Source organism: Ambystoma mexicanum, chromosome 5q, assembly GCF_040938575.1.
Source record: "Ambystoma mexicanum isolate Mex_15411 chromosome 5q, UKY_AmexF1_1, whole genome shotgun sequence".
NCBI lineage: Eukaryota > Metazoa > Chordata > Amphibia > Caudata > Ambystomatidae > Ambystoma > Ambystoma mexicanum.
The window spans coordinates 22,881,929-22,903,004 of NC_090933.1; the positions used below are offsets into that span (position 1 = coordinate 22,881,929).

Below are 21,076 nucleotides of genomic sequence, written 5' to 3' on the forward strand. Positions count from 1 at the left end.
AGGCAATATGGTTCCCAGCTTATACCATATTGAAAACTAACCAAGGTTCAAGAAGTTACCGGAATTAAAAGTATCCAAATTTGAATAGATAATGCACCAAATTTTGACTGAATTAATTCACGGTGGCCGAGTACACCCACAGATGGTCACGTTACTATGCAAACTATTTTCTCTTTTGTCCTGTAGCAGAAGAAATGGTTTCTGCCGGAATGTCCGAAATATGCATTGCTATGGAGGAGGTGGCTGTATCCAATGTTTTTATAATTACCAGACTTAGGGTGTCTTTGGTTTATGTAAAATGATGTGCAATGCTGAGGTTCTTTCCGAATTGGCCGAAACTAATGCGTGCATGAACTGCTGGAAGCTTTGTTAAAAGCAGGCAAATATGATATTTTGTTCGTCTTATTTTTTATTATGAACGAAAATTGTGGGGCAAACTATTCAGCTGGGCTTCGGACCAATGGGATATTGTGTGGACTTCTACTTGGGTAGGTGTATATAGGCTTCCCAACAGCCTATCAACATATAACATGACAAAATGCGACACCCCAATCCATGCGCATGTCCCTGTGTAGTAATAGCTCGTGGGTCACTAATTATAATATATCTTGGCTACAGATGTGTCTAAGCATTCCTGGTAGTTGTTGCCTTTCTGCATAATAAAAGTAGGTAAAACTCTAAATGAAGTTGAACTGTTTATTCCACAATCCAAAGTCCTTAGGTGGGTTACACAATTACAAGTGCCAACACATGTTTCGTCCTATTGTCACTCTTTTACAAGTTTGGGCTTGTAAACACGATTGCTCATTTCTGTTGAGAAAAGACAGTTGTCCAGCAGGTATATTGATGGTTAAGTGTACTGTCCTTTTGTTGCTTGTATCTTGCCCACGTAAGATATGATAAAAGTAGTTGCCAGCTGCAAATATGGTTGATCTTAACTTATTCAGACCTGTCCCTTTCGGCTTGGAGCATAGATAGGTTGGAGTCTCCTGCTTAAAAAGAAACTCAGCCAAATTGGCGTCTCGCGTGAGTTCACATATGTATCGCGTTATTAGTGTCCCACAAGCTATTACTACACAGGGACATGCACATGAATTGGGGTGTCGCATTTTCTCACTTCACCTTTATTATAGTATTTATTTGTGATAATATAGATGAATTTGTAGGATGCCTTTCATGTGTTTTGATGAACTGTGTACAATTTTATGATATACTTTTTTTGGGTATATCCCGAAATAAAGTTTTTATGACTGACTCACTGAAATTCAGGACTACAAATCCCAAAATGCAATAAGGCCTGAACCGCCATCCCCCAATTGGAATGGGGCATGTTGGTATACACACACACACTCCCTCCCACGTGCACACCCTCCTGCGCCTGTCCTCTCCCTTGCGCGCCCGCCCTCTCCCCCGCATGCCCACCCACTCCTTCGCGCGCCCGCCCTCTCGCCGGCGCTTTCTCTCCTGCACTCTATTGCCCGCACACTCGCAATCTCTATACAGTGGACTGTTTATATAATGTTCTTAAGTAATTCTTTCCTATTGATTGCAGGTTTTTGGATATTGCGCTAAAGGTCATCATGAGAGTTATGTGGTTTGCTGGTGGATTCCACTGGGTGACTGTAAAAGGCAAGATTGCCCCACCGGCCGAGGCACCAATTCTCACTTTGGCTCCACATTCCTCGTACTTCGATGCAATTCCAGTAACCATGACAATGGCATCCATTGTGATGAAAGCGGAAAGCAAGAATATTCCTGTCTGGGGAAGTAAGTATGTCAACTCTTCCTGAATGTCTATCTAAATGATGCCCATTTTGTACAAAGGAAAATGTGTCGGCTGCTTTAACACATGCGACACTGTGGGAAGTGGTAACTGCGAAAAGGTGAATGTGTTTTCTTTGGCTGGCTCACACTGCTCCAGGCACATCAGGTGCTGTGGAGGGAACGATTCACGTGGGTCGTAATGACACCTATTATTAAAGCGTAAAACAATTGTGAGGATCTAGGAGGAAATGCTATATAAAACAATATTGTGTTATGAACAAGTTGGATCCGCATAGAGGTTTCAAGGGACTTTCATTGTAGCTGCAGCAAAGCAAATCCTTCAGCTGCACAGTCCTCTTCTGAAGTGACATACATCACTTCTTATTACAGCATATACAGTTCTGCAGGTCCTATCGGAGGAAACTGCATAATATACAACATTAGTTACAACCGATTGTTATTATAGAAGAGTGGACATTGCCACATTTTCAAAAGTGATAGCAAACTGACACCGTTTTTGATTAGCTCACCTTTTTTTTTCTCTTTCCATGGTTCAACAATGGCTGATGTAAAGATGACACCAGTCGGGTAAATTGGTTAAGCTCCTTTAATGAAGCCCACAGCAGAGCCGCAGCATGTTCCACTGACTCCACACAAAAGCTGTACTCTTTTTGAACTCAAACACTGTAAGAAGCTCTAAGACACTCCATAGTCGAATGGGGTACAGAACACTAATGTATTCCATGTGAAATAATTACAGGGAGCTAGAACAGGGTAACTTCCAGACATAACCTAGCCCCCCGCCCCCACCGAATCCTAATAATTTAAATTGTAAGGTAATAGTTCGTGCATAATGATGAAGCATTCTATGATAGTTTTGGAATTTTAACATTTGTGAGGTTTTCCCCAACATATCGCAATAGAAAACCTTTGAAGTTTCCAGCAATCCGTACATAACAGAAACAGTGAGCAACAGTGAGCTAATGAATGACATTTTTCAAGCAGTTTGACATTCTTCTTTCCCTACAACTCATTCTAGTTCCAACTGGAACGCCAACACCACATTCCTGTCCTGGATCATCAATTCCCAAGTCCAGAGTATTATTAATTCCAAACCGATCATTCTATTCCCCCTCACTGCTCCCCGCCAGCCTTCCTTTGGACCACAGTTCACCCCCTTCAATAATTGCCAACCCCCAGCAGAAATATTCTTCGGCCCTAATAACTTACTCTCCTGACATTTTGGTCCCATGCGAGGATTTTTTATCCAATCCATGTTTCCAACTGACCATTTATGCTCTTTCACCCCATGTGAGTCATCAAACACTCTTTTATAGTTCTCTTGTCCTCTTTGGATTACTTTCATCACTTCCTCACAATCCACCTACACAGGTGTTGCCACTCCCATCCACCCTGGACACACTTTGGTCCCTGGCTCACGTCCTTTCAATGAAACAAATGTAGAAACTTTTGTTGCGTAATGTGTTGTGGTGCAATAACCACATAACAATTGACTCAGTACAATTTTCCATGGTAAACCCGCACTCAATGCAAATTGAATCCCTTCTTTGACAAATCTATTTACTTTCTCGACTAGGCCATTTGCCCTGGGGTGATATAGAGCCGTCTTCACATGTTTAATACTGTACTCACACAAAAATGTCCATCATTTCCAATGTAAATTGTACTCCATATCTGTCACAACCGTACTTGGAACCCTTCTCTGAAGAAAACATTTTCTAAGAATCTGATTAATTAATTGTGGTGACCTCCCTCACACCTGTCCACTACACCTATTTGGATTGGTAATCTATCATGACAAACATTTTGGTATCTTCCCCCAAACCTTGAATGGAGCCCATAACATCCACTGCCACTCATTACCAGGGTTTGGGCGGTACTTCTACTGGGATTAAAGGGGTCTCCCATACAACCTTGCTTTTATCCCTCAAAGCACACTCTGCACAGTCGCTTACTTCACTGTCAACTAACTTGTCCTTGGCTGGTCACCAGTAACTCTGTTGTAAACTTCTCTTTGTGCCATTAATTCCTAAATGACCGTGATTTGCCAGTTCAATAAACCTTTTCTTTATATTTTCTGGAGGAATACATTTCACTCCCCTCCTTATTCTAGTTCCTACTAACGATAATTCATCTTTCACCTCAAAAAAAGGTTCACACTTTCTAACACCTCCCTGTCGGGGTATCCAATAACCGTCCATTCTATAAATGATTTCAATACAATGCCATTTTCAGTTGCATTCTCCCATTCGTCTTCACTTATTGCCCCTGTCTCAATGCTCATCACCACTGACTCTTGCACATTGGGACATTTCCCTTGCACTACAGTCTCTACAAGCATTCTCGAAAGGCAGTCTGCTACTGAATTTCTCTTACCCAGAAGATAACGGACACAAAAATCATATCCTTGTAAACCTAACAACCATCTAGATTGGGGGTGTGGCTACATAGCCATGGAATAAGACGTGTCCTGCGGAGCTCTTGTGATGCTTACAGGCTTATACACCAAATAGGATGCTTTCTGTGGGCCTAGAACTTACTTTGCAGCACCATGTGGGTGAACCCAGCGTGCGCAGATGTGCAGTATGTGAGCACTTGAGGTGTTCTGTTTAAAGGATCGGAGCGGCACTAAATCTGAGCTGCGACCCGCATTGAGTGTGTCAAGATGGCTGCGAGAGACAAAGGGAACGTTGCGCAGCACTGTTGGCTCGGTGCGCAACGCAGCCTGAAGAAGAGCAAGCGCTGGTGAGGAGAGGGTTGCCACCGAGGACCGGGCACTGCTTTGCCACTGGTATTCCATGGAAAGCCAAACACTGGTGAGCTGTGTGTGGGGAGCAGGCATGGGCAGGCGACGTGGTCCAGAAGAGGAGCACAAAGGCTGGCAGCGAGGACCGAAGGAAACAGTAACCCAATGCATCAGAGTGAACGCCAGCGTGTATTCCCAAGCCAGAATTATCAGTGTGAGAGTACAGAGGCAGCAGCACCTGAAGGAAAGGTGACGGGTAGCTGGAGGGTCGGATCCCCAGGAGGATGGCCGCGATGCGAGACGTGTATGGTGGAGGAACATGGGAAGATGCAGCAACACAGTGAATCGCAAGAGAAGAGCGGAGTAACGTGCCTGGTGTCCGCCAGACCTGAAGAACAGACACAAGCATGCTGAGGTTTGCAGGCAAGAGTGGTTACCGGGGGCCTAACATCGGCCCATAAGGAGCCGGAGGGTTTGCATCGTCTGGGGTGCCCGAACAGGGTGCTACTGCAACCCAGTGGAAGAAGGAAGGACTTGGGCTGGCACGACATACAAGACCACGTGCACCGTAAGGGCTTGCATGCACGCTCCCTGTGCTGACATACTAAAGGGTGCATCCAGTAGTGCGACTCCGGGGGGCTAGAGTATTTTCCAGTCAAGACTCTCACCTGCGCCAAATGAGTACGATAATCGCAAGAACACCTGCGTGGGCTGGGCCATAAGAAGGGGACTTAATACTGTAGCTGTGGTTAGGTGGGGGTTGGAAACGGAAGCCCCGGAGAATAAGTTGTAAGGGGCCCTGGTGGAGAACTCACAGCCAAGAGGCCTACAATAAGCACCAAACCTCAGGCCAGTGTGCAGTTACATGGGTGGGAAACTGCTACTGCTCAGCCAAAATGGTACAAGGAATTGGGAACATACCCGGCGGCACCAGGAAGTGCCCCCAGCTACGACGACCTAAGCACAGAAACTGGAGGGCCCACAACATCAAGCCTCCGGGATCTGTATCAGCGTGGACCAGCGGCCATAGGGTGGAATAAAGGGGCCGAGTAGTCCAGAACTGAACAAAGGGTGGCTCACGTCAGAGACGTTGATGTGCACTTCAGACCTTTGACAGTCAGTGTTGGGCGAAATGCAGCTGCCCCGCTACCAAGTACAACACAGCAAAGCGGACTGTAGGTGTGCTCGTCGGATGGATAGGCAACACCTGGCAGTACGCCAGACATTCCAGGAAGAGGGTGGCGGACATAGCCCAAGTCGCCTGCATTGGAAGTGTGGCAAGCAGTGCAACTGATAGACGCCGATACAAGTGCAGGACAAGGGGCGAAGATCAGTCATGGCGTCCAAACATCAGTAGAGCAAAGGAAAACAACTTAACCTGGAGGTATATACCAAGACTACGCCCTCCATGGAGAGTCCCACACAAGCAACCTCAACACCTCAAAAGGAGCAGAAGCTTGTGGAAGGTGACCAGCAGATCCTTGCGGCCATAGCATTGCTGAACGAGTCTCTAGAAGCAAAAATAGATGCCATTAGCATTGACGTGTCCCTGCTGCGACAAGATGTAAGGGCCCTTGTGGAACGTACAGCAACGCTAGAAAAATTGGTGCTGGAGAGCGCGAGTGGCCTCAAAGACACCACAGAAGAAGTAAGGGTACTGTGTCAACAAGTGCGTAATCTGGAGGACAGAGCGGAGGACGCTGAGGGCAGCGCCAGATGCAACAATGTACACATTATTGGGCTCCCATAAGGAGAAGAGGGTGTAAATCCGACTAAGTTTATTGAAATCCTGCTGCAGCAAGAAATTGGACCAGGGGCTCTCAGCCAATGCTTCACAGTGGAAAGGGCGCACAGGGAACTGACGTGGAAGCCACCATCAAGGGCCCAGCCGAGGCCAATAATAGCCAGGATCCTGAACTACCGTGATAGAGAAAGGATCCTCGAGCACTTTCGAAAAGGGTGGATAATTCAACCTATGTCGACCACGATAACGGCGTACCCAGACTACACCCTGCAGGTTCAGAAACAGCGAATGAGCTTCATAGCTGTTAAGCAGAGACCGAGGGAGGCTAGCCAGAGATATGTGCTGTTGTACCCAGCCAGGCTGAAGGGGATCCATAAGGGCCGCACACTTTTCTTTGACAATCCAGAAGACCTACATCAATGGATGGACATGCAGAACATGACAGCAGTGGCAAAAGCTGATCCAGATGCGCAGTAGTAACTGCAAAGAGGAAACCGCAACCAGCACAGGACCGCTATGACTTCACATCATGAACCTCACTGAGAAAAGAAAACGACAAAATGGTGCTAAAATCAGGAGCAAACAGTGTGGTGCTTATCGAAGCCGCACTGAGTAGCAACGTACTATACCCCAAGTTGCATTGGACTGCACGGATATATTCAGAATGTCACCAACACTCTTCTTAGTGTAGTACCCTGTATGTCTGGGCTTGCATCTGTGTGCCTGGTGTGACAGTGGAATGCTCTAGTTCAGTGCATGGTCAGAAAAGGTAGTGTGAGAAACCAGAGGGTGTCTCACTTACCAGTCCTCACGTATCTGTCATCCAGGTGGGCAGGGCACAGCCATTGCTATTGGATCCAGACCCCGGGGTTGGACCAGTGCGGGAGGATCACCTGGATGGGGGATCCTTGGGGAGTGGGAGTGGGACACCCAATGCCGAGACGCGGTATCCCCTTCCCTATTACCCCTTTACCCCTTCCTATCCCACGTGTTATCTGGAAACCTTACCTCCCCCCTTTCCTACACACTAAAATCTACGTGGACCCTGTGCTCAGGGGGAAGACACTCGCACACAGCCATCCCATTTGCCATGTCCCAACATCAGGGTCAGGCAGAGTCAGCCAATTGCCAGTAACAACTCGCATCTGATTCCTGTTAGACTTCCCTACATGGATAAATGGCGGAGAATGTGAGAACACTGTGAGCGAGGCAAAAAGCAAGAAGTAGCAGATCTTCTGAGATGGCGGCTGAATGGAGAAAGAGAGACAGCAGATCGGAAAGGGGACGTGAGGAGGGAGAAGCCCTTGATCGATTGACTCTTGAAAACTGGCCAACAGCGTGAGCAAAGCTGAGAGGAAAGACCGGGAATTGCTTTACAGCGTGTGAGAGTGTGTGGCCCTCCTGAATGTCTAACCGAGGCAGAGAGGAGCTGCAGCTGCCAGAGTGTTGTCATTGGCTCAAGGAACAAAGCCACTGATAAAAGAAACTCACTGCAACAGGTGAGTTGGAGGCAACTGTTCAATACCGGCCTGCATTGAAGTGAAGGTTGGAGCTGCGACAATGTAGCAAGATGAACTGTTTGGTGAATCGTCTAATTGAGAGACGCGAGTGAAGGCCAGAGGGTGAAATGTGAATATCCTTTTAACTTGAATAAAAGAGTGATACGCTAGTGCAGAGTGGTCCGGCACCCATGCTTGCCCAGACGAAGGTCTCTGGCAAGAGTATCTCTGAGAGAAGTGAATGTGAAATCCTTAAGTTTAAAGTTATTGAAGTGGTCCTCTAAATGTTATAGAAAAAATCCTTTGCAAAGTCGAAAGTCTTTGAACTTGTAAACTCGTAAGAAAGCTGAAAGAGTGGAACACAGGTTTACGCCCGATAGAGGGGAGCCTGCACTTGTGAGAAGTTGAAGAAAAGTTACTTGAGTTGAAAAATAAGGTCTGAGCCCGACTGAGTGGACCTACCATGTTCTGAAAGGAGGAGGCTCCGAACCCGGCGGAAGGAGACCTGGGGTCCGAACCCGACAGAGTCCCGGGGTGGACAAGCCACCCGAGACTTTGGTACAGTGAAACAAGTAAAGAGAAGAGAACTTTAAGTTAAACATTTTTGTGTTGACCAAGGCATTTAGCGACCGAGAGACTTTAAGGTAGAAAGAGACTGTCCTGGAAGACTCTGGTATGCCTTAGAGCCTGCCTCCTTGTGTCAGAGAAGTCGGTGTGCTGCAGGCTACATTGTTCTGCCTTATCCCATGCTGAAACGTGGGGCAGGGAAGGTTAAGCAATGCTGAACTGCCACGTTACCTGGACCTTTTTCTTTATTACACAATGTTCTTTACACACTGCATTATCTCTCACCCCTTTTTTTCTTTAGAGTAAGGTTTGGCAATCGTTTTTTTTTTTAGTGTAGGCCATTTTGATTTGACAAGACTTGCAGCGTTATTTATTGTTTGTTGGCCGTAGCTTGCTCCCATCTTTAGATTTAGGTTTAGATAGGCATTTTCCTAACCCATGTGAAAGTTCAATAAACACCATTGAACTGTGCTTTATTGTCTGTCGTGCTTTTGAACCATGCCTTCCTTACAGTAGCAAGACTTAACTAGCAGTCTTCATGGGCTTCCATGCCCCGCTCTGATAACGCCATCACAGTGTACAGCAGTTGCAGCTGGTTCGTTTGTAAATTGGAGGGGTGTAAATGTTTCCTTTGAATTAAAAAGCTAGCATATCAGAACTAATCCAGTAATGTTTTGGCCGACAGCTTGTTGCGATGCGTGCGCTGAGGTCCTAGCTGCTAGATGCATGGAATTCGAGAAATGTAGCGCGTTGGGAAGAGGAGAAAAGACACCAGGGGGCTGGTGGTCCTGGGATTTCCTGGCTGGGTTTCTTGTATGAACAAACTTGCCTGAATCCTGATTCAGCGTGGTCTCATCACTGTAACATTGGTGACGAGTGGACCCATGCACTCGTGGACCCCGGCGGGAAGAAATTCATGGCAAGAATGTGTCTGCAATGACACCTGTTGCGTCTAGACTTGCACCCAGGGTAAAGCCAGGAAAAAGAATTCTGACAGAAGGCGGGTGCAATGGGGGACAAACCCATAGCAGCTTAGAAAATTGGGAGGCAGAACGGGTTACCAGGACAATGAGAATGTAGAGTGCACAGACGTACCTTGAAGGGACAGCGAGCCCAGGAGCGAGTTACAATCAATTCACTGTGGTAATGCTGAGCGAGTTCGCGTATATGGATGCAGTGGGAAAGGGAGTGCAGAGAGGAACGCACAATCAATTTGCAGCTATCTTCATAGGAATAGAGTGACACCTTCAAATCCCTAAAAAATAAATCATCAAACTGGCATCCACTACCACCTGCAATTCTGTCTCCAGAGGGGAATAATATTGTGAGCAAAGGCAGTCCTGGACTATACACAGCAGTTGGGTGGAAAGAGTCTGCAGCCACCTGGAACCAAACCGAACCATGGCAAATTCAGGTGTAGCACATTTTTAGAGAATCCAGGCAAACCAACTGTCCGGTGGAAGGAGTGGAAATACCTGTTCAGATTCTATTTACTGGCCATTGGCACAGACACATTGGATGAAAGAAAACATGTCACCTTGATGAACTGCATAGGGAAGGAAACAGTGCGGATAATAAAGCACTTACCAGATTCAGTAATGGAAGATGGAGGTTGTGCATCTCGTTTAACAATGCACGGACAAGCAATGAGAACACTAGTGGAGCAATACTGCCACAGTACTAACATTGATCTAGATAAAGACACATTATTTTCCTGCAAGCAAGGTCCATCAGAAAGTGTGGATTCGTATGTGGTGGATTTGTGGACCTTATTGACTACTTAAAACTTCACGGGAGTGGAGACGTGTATGTTCAAACCTAGTTGGTATTATGTATTTCCAATCCCAAAATACAGGAGTGTTTACGACAAGCTCAAAATCCCACACTGATTTGGCTATTGGTAGACACATAGAACTAAGCAAAGAATGTGCCAAATGTGTAATATCTGGTGCAGTGGGCACAACTGATAAGGAAGTAAAGACATTGCCCCACATGAAGAAGAGGTTGTATTAGCTGTTGGAGGGATGCAACGGACGGAACATGGAGGGGCAAAAAAGCAAGGGACTGCAATGGGCTTCGCAAAACACTCCTGGAACAATAGCATGATCTGTTTCTGGTGCACTATGGTGGTCCATTTTGCAATGGACAGAGAATGTCCTGCAATGATAGTATTTTGTCGCAAGTGCAACCAAAGAGGACACTTTACCCGAGAATGCAGAGGAACTGTCACATTCCAGAGTTATTAAAGTCCAAGGTGAATGTGCTTACCGAAAACAGAGTGACTTCTCCACGATGATAGTCCATGTCCAGACTTTTAAAAGAGATGAATATGGGCCCTACAGACAACCGATAATGCTACTGTCAATAGATGACAACCGCCTTCAGTCTCTAGTAGACTCTAGATCACCTTTTACCATATTATCTACAGCAGCACATTAATTACGCAAATGCGAGGGAGAGGTCGCTCTGCTGAAACAGGACATTGACTCTACTGTGTATGGGTCATACCGATAAGCATTGTGGGATACATGGTATGTTATGTTCAAGGTTCTTATACCACGCACTGTCACCATCTGCATGGTCCCTTTGGCGCACTGGCGGATTTGTAAAGCAAGATGGTAAGGGGGTGTAAGTTAGTAGGACTTAGCAGGAGAAAAGAGAAAGAAAACTGTGTTGTGCTGTTGGTAGCTTCAGTTCGGTTTATACCAGTCCCTGGGCGAAGGTGTCATTTTCGGTTGGTAGCCATCATATGTTTGTTGTGCAAGGCTATATATGGTTTGTTTCAAGGCTTTTTAAAAACATTTTGTAGTAGGTGGGTTAGTGGTGGTACCCTATCCTACCCTCAATGTTTTGCTTGACTGTGGCCTGTGTCCCCTCCCCAGTCATATATTCTGGAGTGCTAGACTGATGGGATGGTATGCTATATGTGGGAGGCAGCAGAATAGAACTCTGGGTGAAATGAGAAGGGTTTCTGGCCCCTCGTCTGAACAATGCCTGTTAAACGCCTTGCCTTGATGGGGAAAAGTCCTAGAAGGCCACCAAGCATAGCACCTCAGCATGCTAAAGGGAGGCTTGAGGCATCTCTCAGCTTGCCAACCAACATTCTAAAGAAAGTGAAATGGGTGATGTAGTCCTACAATTTCAAGCAGCTCTTCCACCTAAGCTTTTTGCCTCTCATACCCCTTAGCAGGTAGCTCTTCCACCTAAGCTTTTTGCCTCTCATAACCCTTAGCAGGTAGCTCTTCCACCTAAGCTTTTTGCCTCTCATAACCCTTAGCAGGTAGCTCTTCCACCTAAGCGTTTTGCCTCTCATAACCCTTAGCAGGTAGCTCTTCCACCTAAGCTTTTTGCCTCTCATAACCCTTAGCAGGTAGCTCTTCCACCTAAGCTTTTTGCCTCTCATAACCCTTAGCAGGTAGCTCTTCCACCTAGGCTTTTTGCCTCTCATAACCCTTAGCAGGTAGCTCTTCCACCTAAGCTTTTTGCCTCTCATAACCCTTAGCAGGTAGCTCTTGGTAATATCTAGAGTTTCCAGACAGCCCCTTTCCTTCATCTGTCAACTTGCAGATGCTTGTTTTTGTTCCTCAAGGGATACAATTTATCAGAGACAGAAGCAGAGATAATGGGATTGACAGATGGCTTTGTGAGAAAGAAGACCTATCTGGGAGTGGCCAGCAGTATGAGTGCAGTGTTGCAGGTTGTTTTGCCTTTTAAGAACCACTCCTCCTTTCCACCCGACTAACTGACCTCTCGCTAAGATCTCCTACGACTTTACACTACACACACAAGCACCCCCACAGACAGGCGCCACAGGCCTACCATTTGCACATCAATCCTAACCAAACCACAACAAAGCTCCCCTCTTAAACCCCATCACATTCTCTCAGATCAGTACCTAACCAGACCTAAAGAGTTGTAACATATCAGATCTATGAATAACCTACTACAAGTATCTCTGCCAAACACAAAGAAAGCAGATTGGCACTCCAGAACTGGGATTGGGTACTTTAACCTGAACCGAGCAACAACACAAGTTTCACACATTCCTCTCCCACTGTTGCACTAATGAACCCAACTCCCCTTTTTTCTTACATCCACGCACAATGCGGGCACCAATTGTGGCAGAAGGGTGGCTATACACCACAGCCTACATTACATGATATCTTTTCTAGCAATTTGTCAAACAATCTGCGCATATGAATGATTAATTCGTCATTCCGCCTTTCCGGAACGAGGGTAACACTGCGTGCAGCTATAGACGGTTGATTCATGTGCTATTCTTCTGCAATGCTGAGGGCATGATGTACTTATGCGGTGCTCATTCTTGCTGTACGTTTTTATTTATGGTTACTAATGCTCCATGTATTCAAGGTCATCTACATTGCAAACATTTGGACATTGCATAATTTGGTTACACACATTCATTTCGTACAGGTGTGTCTGTGGATGCGATGATCCTCATTCTTAATATGCCAAGTGGCTGTATGCGCGCAGGCAAGTAGGTGAGCTCATATTAGGGTATGTTACACACTGGTAGGCATTCTTACCACTAGCTAGTCATGTTTGGTTACTCACATCATCTTCCATGTAGCTATAGAAGTAATTGCTCCATGTCTATGCCCTTCTTACACGTTCGGTCCGTCTTCGGGGTGATCTCTTGTCCAGTTAGTTCCTGTCCTTTCTCCTTCACCTCGTTTCAGTATTCTGTGGAAGGAGTGGGAATGCTGGGTCACTTTATAATACTCTCCTTAGTCTTCTCTTTCCATTTAGCTACTTAAATATCATGACCTTAAATGAATAGAAAAAAACCTAAGGAAGCTACATAGTGGGAAAAAAATCTTTTGTTTCAAAACTGAAGTTGTATCAACAAGAGAAATTAAGGAACTACTCAAATTACACAGAAATAAGAATTTTGGAAGCAAGAACAGGGCGAGTCAGAACTTTTCTAAAACAATATTATTGTTTGCCATGAAAGATCCTAATACAACGAATTAGGATAAAACGAATTATGGACACACAAACAGACCTGTTTATTATTTAATATTTATTTATATTTTCTTTACTTTCTCCTGTTAGAAACCACTCTTTCTCCTGATGAACCATTGGTACACTCAATGGGGAAACACGTGTTGAGTGTTAGGGAGAATTCTCTGTTTAGGCTGAATTTCCTAACCTAGTGAGTCCCCCAGCAGCTTTGCTGGATTTTTGGGGTTTATTTCTTTCTCCTGCCAAGAGTGAGACGCTTTTACCCTCACTCTTGGACATGATTTGAGTGTGTTTCTTTGAACCTAGAAGTGTTTAATAGGCTATGGGGTCTTTTACTCCAGAGGGTTTCATGTGTTTTTGTGATGTGTGTTACACAGCACCCTCAGTGCAGTGACAAAGGGGTGTCTCAGTGACCCCCCAGTATAGACTCCATACCCTGGGACTGACTATTGTCTCCCAGGGCATGTAAAGTCACCATTGACTTTACTAGTCTTAAATTCTGAACAGAACCAGTACAAACCATCATATTGTGGACATACTGGCTGGGGCAATTCGATTGCCCCAGGGTCTGTTAGTCGAGGGGGCACGTCTCCGTCCCCCCTGATCGGGTTTTGGCTGGTGGCAGTGGATACTACTTTTTATATTCAACCGCAAATATTTTCCTATTGGATTTCCCATTGTTTTAGGCTACTATCTTTATTTAATTATTTACGGTAGCCTCGAACATACCGTCGGTTTATTTAATTAATATTAATTCTCGGGTTGGTATTTTTCGCCAAAACTTGATTCTAAAATGGCGTTTGTGTTCTCTTCTGTGACTCCAACCCAAGTCGAGCCCTTTGTTCCACTTTTTGGCGGGCTTCTCCACAGAAGCCCTCCAAAGTGGTGCCACTATGTCTGGGGTACTTAGGAGAGGTGGAGGGAAATTTAGGCACCCTGGACTGAGTTGCATAGACCACTCAAGTCGCACTCCATCCTGATTGGCCCAAGTGGTGAGCTGGCCGGCTCACCACTTAGCATGTTTGAGTGACAGCTAGGCTGAGTGAATGGGGGTTTGCTGCATAAAAGCAGGGCGTTGGGGACTGGAATTTCAGAAGTCGCCACAGGACCTAAGAATCCGACGAGGGAGAAGCTGAGCCGACCTGCCACGACACCACCACCGGTGGAGTCCTGCTGGACTGCCTCACCACTTTTCCCAACGACAGAGGAGATCTCCCGCCGGAGAGTCTTCTTCCTTTGACTTTTGGGGATAACCAGTTTCACCGTCTTTTCGCTTTCCCGACGTACCTCGTGGCCGCCTTGCTCGTGCCAAGCATCCCGGCAACCGGAATACCACGTTTTACCACGACCGCGAAACCAAGGTACCACCTATAACCGGAAAACTCAGCGGCTGGTTTCTTCCCTGGTAGTGCAACGACCTTCATCTTTCCTCCAAGTCGAGATCTTCTCTTCCCCTGGACGAAGACGCAACTTGCATCCAGTACCAGGAACAACTGCCACCGCTGGAGGATCCTTCCCACTTAAGGTACCGTGTCCCGCCTGGCTTTCCTTGCTACCGACTGTACCGGGTAGATTTAGCCCCCGGCTTTCGAACCTGGGTTAGCCTGGGACACCTTGGCTAAACTTTTCTAAGCCTCTCTAAACTCTTTTTGAACCCTCTGCAAGACTTTTTAGCCTAGTGTAACTGTGTGATCTTGGGCGCATTTGTGCTCTGCTCTCTCTAAGAGTGGGCCCAGCCTTTGGACTTTGGCTCACCAGTGACTTTTTGCTCTCTGCCTTGCTAACAGTGTTCCTGAATCATAGACTAGTGTACCTCTTCATATTCTGTCTTTTTCCCTCCCTTTCTCACAAACTTATTAGAGTGCAATCTAGTTAAGCGCTCACCTCTGTATGAAAATAAGTGGTGTTTTACTGTGATTTATTTAATAGGGAAAAAGGGGTGTATATATCATAATAGTAACTGTGTTTGGGATATTTTACAATAAGAGTGCTGGAGTGTTTCAACTGTGTGTTTTTAAATAAATAATTATATACTTTGATACCAAAGCTCTGGTCAGTGTTTGCTTGTATTATTGTATCTGAGTGCCTATTGTGTATACTTTGCATACTGCCTAACTCTTCTTGAGGGAAGTCTGACTGCTCAGCCACAGCTACCAGGTAAATCTGGGTGGTACAGACTGCTACCAAGTGGGTTTACTGCCAACACCTGTAGTCTTAAATCTTTTGCAGTGTTCCCTAAGGGAACTGCACAGGTTTCTGCCTAACACTGGTGTACAGCGGTGGGATTTGTATTGAGTGTACACTTTAGAGTGCTTTAGGATACCTTAGTGCAACTAACCACAAAGCTTAGCACTGAAAAAGTAATCTTTCTAACATGTCAACTATGGAAACTTATAGTCAAGAGTCCCTTGCTACAAAAACTGCTGATTGTATTGTGTAAGCATAAGAACCTCCTGACTAAAGGCAAAAAAATGGAGTTAATAGAAAGGTTGTTAGCTAACCAAAGTCTGGATGATGGGTCTGAGGAACCTAACATGCCAGAAAATGTAGATAACAGTATATAAATTGATATTGATCCAAATGTTGATAATCTTCAGGAAGAGTCAAAAGAGGAGGGTGAGGCTGCTGTGACTGTCCCCCGCAGGCCTCTGTCTGCTCTACCTGCTGTACCTACTGGGCCTTTACCAAGTCCCACACTAAGTCCTCAATATCTCGAATTAGAGAAAATGAAACTTGAACTAGAGTTCACGAGGCTGAATACTCTGGCTAAACAGAGACATCAGGAAATGAATCAAAAACTAAGGCTAAGGGAAATGGAGCTCAAGCATGAGCTAGAAATGAAGAAATTATCTGTCGAAAATGCTTCTCTCTCTGGCTCCTCTAGAAGTTCCAGTCCTAAAAGACCCCGGATGCCTAAAGAATTGGTTGGTATGTATGAGCCTAAGTTGGATGTGTTGGATTGGTTGTCTCTGTTTGAACATAATCATGGGCTCCAGAACATCACAGGAAATGACTTACTCACCTGGTTGTTCTCTAGGCTTCCCCCTGTTGCAACTGATGTGGTAATGGAGTTGGGGAGGAGGATAGGAAAGAGTATGAATGTGTAAAACTAGCTTTGATAGCTAGGTTTGGGAAGACCCCTTCCCAGTATCTTAAGAGGTTTAGAACCCTCAAAAAGCATGATGGTACCCCTTGGGCTACCTGGGTGAGTGAAGGGTTGAAAAACTTAGAGGGATGGATTAAGGGTTACAAGGTGAACACTTATGAAGGTATGAAGAATCTTTTTATGTTGGAGTCAATTTATGATGCCTGCTCTCCTGAGCTCAGACAGCACTTGGCTAATTCAAAGGAATTAGATTCCCGAAAGCTAGCTAAGGCTGCTGACTTGTGGGTTTCCAACAGGGCCACTCACAAGGATTCTGGGGTAACTCAGAAAAGGGATGAGGGGAAACAGCCTAATAAGGACTCCAAAGAGAATTCTAATACTGCAAATTCCAAAGAGGGCCCCAAACAAAACCAGAAGGGTAAGCCACCAAGGAAACCACAGGAGAGTAGTGTCTCCTCTGGTGCCAAACCAGAGGGAGGTTAGAACAAGCCTCCATTCCAGAAGGCATTTGGTAAATGCTTTGTTTGTGGCTCTACTGACCATGTGAAAGGAGATCCCAGATGCAAGGGTAAACCTTCAGGGATCCAACTTGCCTCCTTAGCCTTCTCTCCAGAAGAGGAAGTCCCTATGGCAAGTGGAAACTTTCTACTGCTGGCTGATGAACCCATTGGAGTCTCAGCCAGTGTTTCTTTAGTCTCTCTGGGGTTGTGGGAACAACAGAATTTAGATGTGTATAATTCTATCCCAGATAATACTAAAGAGTATTATAAAGACAGTGTCCAGGTAAATGGTCAGGAGACTCCTGCCATTAGGGACACTGGGGCCAGCATAACTGTGGTGGATGAATCATTTTTCAAGGCAGAGGATGTTGCTAAGGCACACAAATGCCTCACCAAGTTAGCTGGAGGGCCTGTGCAGATGTGTCCCCAGTTACCAGTTCTCATCCAGTGTAATGACATGGCTGTAAAAATACCTGTCAGTGTACAATGTGAAGTGCCAGGTAGGGTACTGTTGGGTAATGACCTAAAAGCTCTTGGAGTTGTCACATACCCCCAGACCACCTAGTAAAAGGTTACAGGAGCTCACAAAACCTGCAAGAGAGAAAACCCTGAGAGGGTTATCTCAGGAGATGATGACAGAGATCACTCCTTTACCACTGGAGCAACTCACTGCAGTAACTACCAGATCAGGAGCAAAGGGGCAACCCAAGACTCCTAGGAAGAAGTCCGCAGCAAGCACTCCAGTGCTTCCAACAGTTACACCTGTAACTCCACCTCCAGCTGAGGCTCAGAGGGAGGTACATCCCTGTATGGTTGAACTAGACTCTGAAGAAGAGCTAGTGGGAGGCCAAGAACTTATTGGAGATCTAGACCATGGGGACCACCCCGAGCTGCAGTCGTTACTGGCAGAAGGTGGACCCAGCAGAGCAGCTCTCCGTAAGGGACAAAGAGAATGTCCAACTCTGGAGGGTCTCCGCCAAGAGGCAGCTGCTCAGGCTGATGGGCAAGAGCCTGGGAAGTATAGGTTGCACTGGGAAGATGGCCTCTTCTACAGTGAACCAACCGAGTCTGAACCTGGAGACTACAAACGCCTTGTAGTACCTCAAGAAAACAGACAACAGTTCTTGCACTTAGCCCACGAGATTCCTTTGGCTGGTCACTTGAGTTTCAAGAAGACCAAGGAAAGGCTCTCACTCTACTTCTACTGGCCAAAAATGGGGGCCGAAGTAGATAAGTTCTGCAAGAGCTGCCATACCTGCCAAACTTCTGGTAAGGTTGGCGCCAAGAATGTGGCACCATTAGTGCCTCTCCCAGTTGTGGGAGTCCCATTTGAGAGGGTTGGGATTGACATTGTTGGTCCCCTTGATCCCCCTACCTCCTCAGGAAACAGGTTTATCCTTGTTGTAGTAGACCATGCTACTGATACCCTGAGGCAACACCTATGAGAACTGTTACAGCTCCGGCTGTGGCTAAGGCCCTCCTTGGTATTTTTACCAGGGTTGGGTTTCCTAAGGAAGTAATATCCGACAGGGGGTCAAACTTTATGTCCCACTACATGAAAGCCATGTGGAAAACCTGTGGAGTTACTTACAAGTTCTCAACCGCCTACCACCCCCAAACCAATGGGCTGGTGGACAGATTTAACAGAACCATGAAGAGCATGATAGGTGCTTTAGAGGAACCTCTGAAAAGAAAGTGGGACCTTCAACTGCCATGCCTTCTCTTTGCTTATAGAGAAGTCCCTCAGGAGGGAGTAGGTTATTCTCCCTTTGAACTTCTCTATGGCCATCGGTCAGAGGTCCATTTGCCCTGATTAAGGAAGGATTGGAAGGCGCTCCTCCCCTCAAGCCAGTCAGAGTGACTGACTATGTGATAGGTCTCCGAAGGAGAATGTCACACATGATGGCAGAAGCTAGTGATAACCTAAAAGCTGGACAAGCTTTGGTCAAGCATTGGCATGATCAAAAGGCTAACATGGTTGAGTTCACTCAAGACCAGCTAGTTCTCGTTATGCTCCCAACAAGGCAGAGGGCCTTGCAAGACAAATGGATGGGACCCTTCAAAGTTGTAGGAAAACATGGAGAGGTCAACTATCTGGTGGATCTGGGCAGACCCAGGGAAGCTCCTAGAGTCTTCCACACCAACCGACTGAAAGCGTACATCTCCAGACCTGACGTAGGAGCCTTGCTTCTAGCTTCAGCAGCAGAGGAAGAAGAGAGTGAGTCTCTCCCTGATCTCCTCAGAGGTGTACCTTTAGATGAAAAAATTGAAGGAGTCAATCTCTCTTCAGATCTGACACCTGAGCAACAAGAGGAGTGCAAATCTATGTTAAATCAGTTTGCCTCCCTGTTCTCACTCACCAGGCTTGACCCCTTGGGGACAGCACGAGATACTCACTGGTGACTGTCTGCCAGTCAAAAGCAGAGGATACCGAATGTCAGAAAATGTGAGAACCCATATCAAGGGGGAGGTCAAGAAGATGCTTGATATCGGGGTAATAGAATCCTCTACTAGTCCATGGTCTAGCCCAGTTGTGTTAGTACCAAAGGCAGGATCCAAAGACTTGAGATTCTGTGTGGACTATAGAGCTCTTAATGCAGTCACCAAGACTGATGCCCACCCTTTACCCAGGACAGATGAGCTGGTGGATAAACTTGGTGCAGCCAAGTACCTCAGCACGTTTGACCTTACGTCAGGCTATTGGCAAATAGCCTTGACGGACCATGCCAAGGAGAAAACTGCATTTTCCACCCAGTTGGCTTGTACCAATTTAAGGTCATGCCTTTTGGATTAAAAAATGCACCTGCTACATTCCAAAGGATAGTGAACCAAGTTCTAGATGGGATGGAGGACTTCTGCATGGCATACTTGGATGACATTGCAGTCTTCAGCCACTCCTGGGAGGATCATGTGAACCACCTAGGACATGTTTTGAGTAACCTTCATCCCATCTCAAAAAAAGTCTCTCCTATGGTGGGTCTGTCCTTTTTGATCCTCATAGGGAAGTATGCTCAGCCTTCTCTTGTTGGTATGGTTGCTTAACTTCCTCGGGATTTCGATGCTTCGTCTTGTTGGTTTCATAAAGGAGCACTGCTTGTTGTTTGTTTGGTTTGCTCGCTCTTAATGGTGCAATTATTTTTCTACACAGCAATTGTGTTTTCTTGGCAGTGTGTGTAAGGATTGTTTCCTTTCTTTATTCTGATTGTACGCTATTGAAGGCTCTGACAAAGTGGCTTGTTTGGTGTTTGCATATTGCTTCGGCGTTGGCTTCTATCCGTTTATTTTAGGAAGGGAGTTGCATAGTATCCCACAGACCTGGGTATGTATCAGTGTTCCTGCCACACCAGTGGCATGCCGAATGGAATGCGGAAAGCAAAATGCAAGCATGTGCGAATTCTGAAAGTGACAGTACAGATTAGATGCGATCTCTTAACCTGCCACTTGCTAATTATGTGTAACATAAATAAAGATACTTCCTTGTCTACACTACTGTCCTGGCTGGTACAGCCTTGGCCTCGTGCTCTTGAGGCAGAATATTGCTTTTAGTTCTTTAGGTTTTGGCTTCGGAGTCGTCCGTAAATAATTCCTTTCCCCAATGTATTAAAATACAACCCATCCTACTTTTTTTTAACTATCTGTTTTAAATTTAATTAAATCATATATCGTCTTCCCATTTTCTGTCATTCGTCAAAGGGCTAGTCGTTAGGGGATATGACAGCTGAAATGCACTATTTCCTGGCATTCCTGCTATTTTCTTGGCCCATTCAGCAGTATTATGCATTCTGTAGCACGGTTGGTGGTGGGTACACATTAATTTGATCGCATGACCCCAGTTTTCATCAACACTGTTATCCTGTGTGACCAAAAGGTGATTTTAAGCCAGTGGACAAAAACCGTTTGCCGTGTACATTGTGCGCTCTAAAAACACTGTTAACATAACATACCACTACAATGAGCCACATTTTTGGAATAGTTAGTCTTTGAACGGTTATTGGTTGCACTTGTTGAGTCAATTCATAGTTAGCACGAATGCAGAAGTTTTTCTGAAGTTACAATTAATAACTATAGCAAAAAAAGTCCAATAGCATTTTCATCTGTGCTTAAGTAGTTATTGAAAGATTCCTTTTCAGAGTACAATAGCCT

At 45.7% G+C, this 21,076-nt stretch overlaps 1 protein-coding gene across 1 annotated transcript in view; it reads left to right on the forward strand.

The window, feature by feature from the left end:
* The window catches only part of LPCAT1 (lysophosphatidylcholine acyltransferase 1), a 1,148,174-nt gene that overhangs the window by 399,546 nt on the left and 727,552 nt on the right, over positions 1-21,076 (forward strand). Inside the window, exon 3 of the mRNA XM_069620435.1 lies at positions 1,553-1,767. Within this exon, the coding sequence (XP_069476536.1) occupies positions 1,553-1,767 (215 nt within the window). The remainder of the gene's footprint in view (positions 1-1,552; positions 1,768-21,076) is intronic.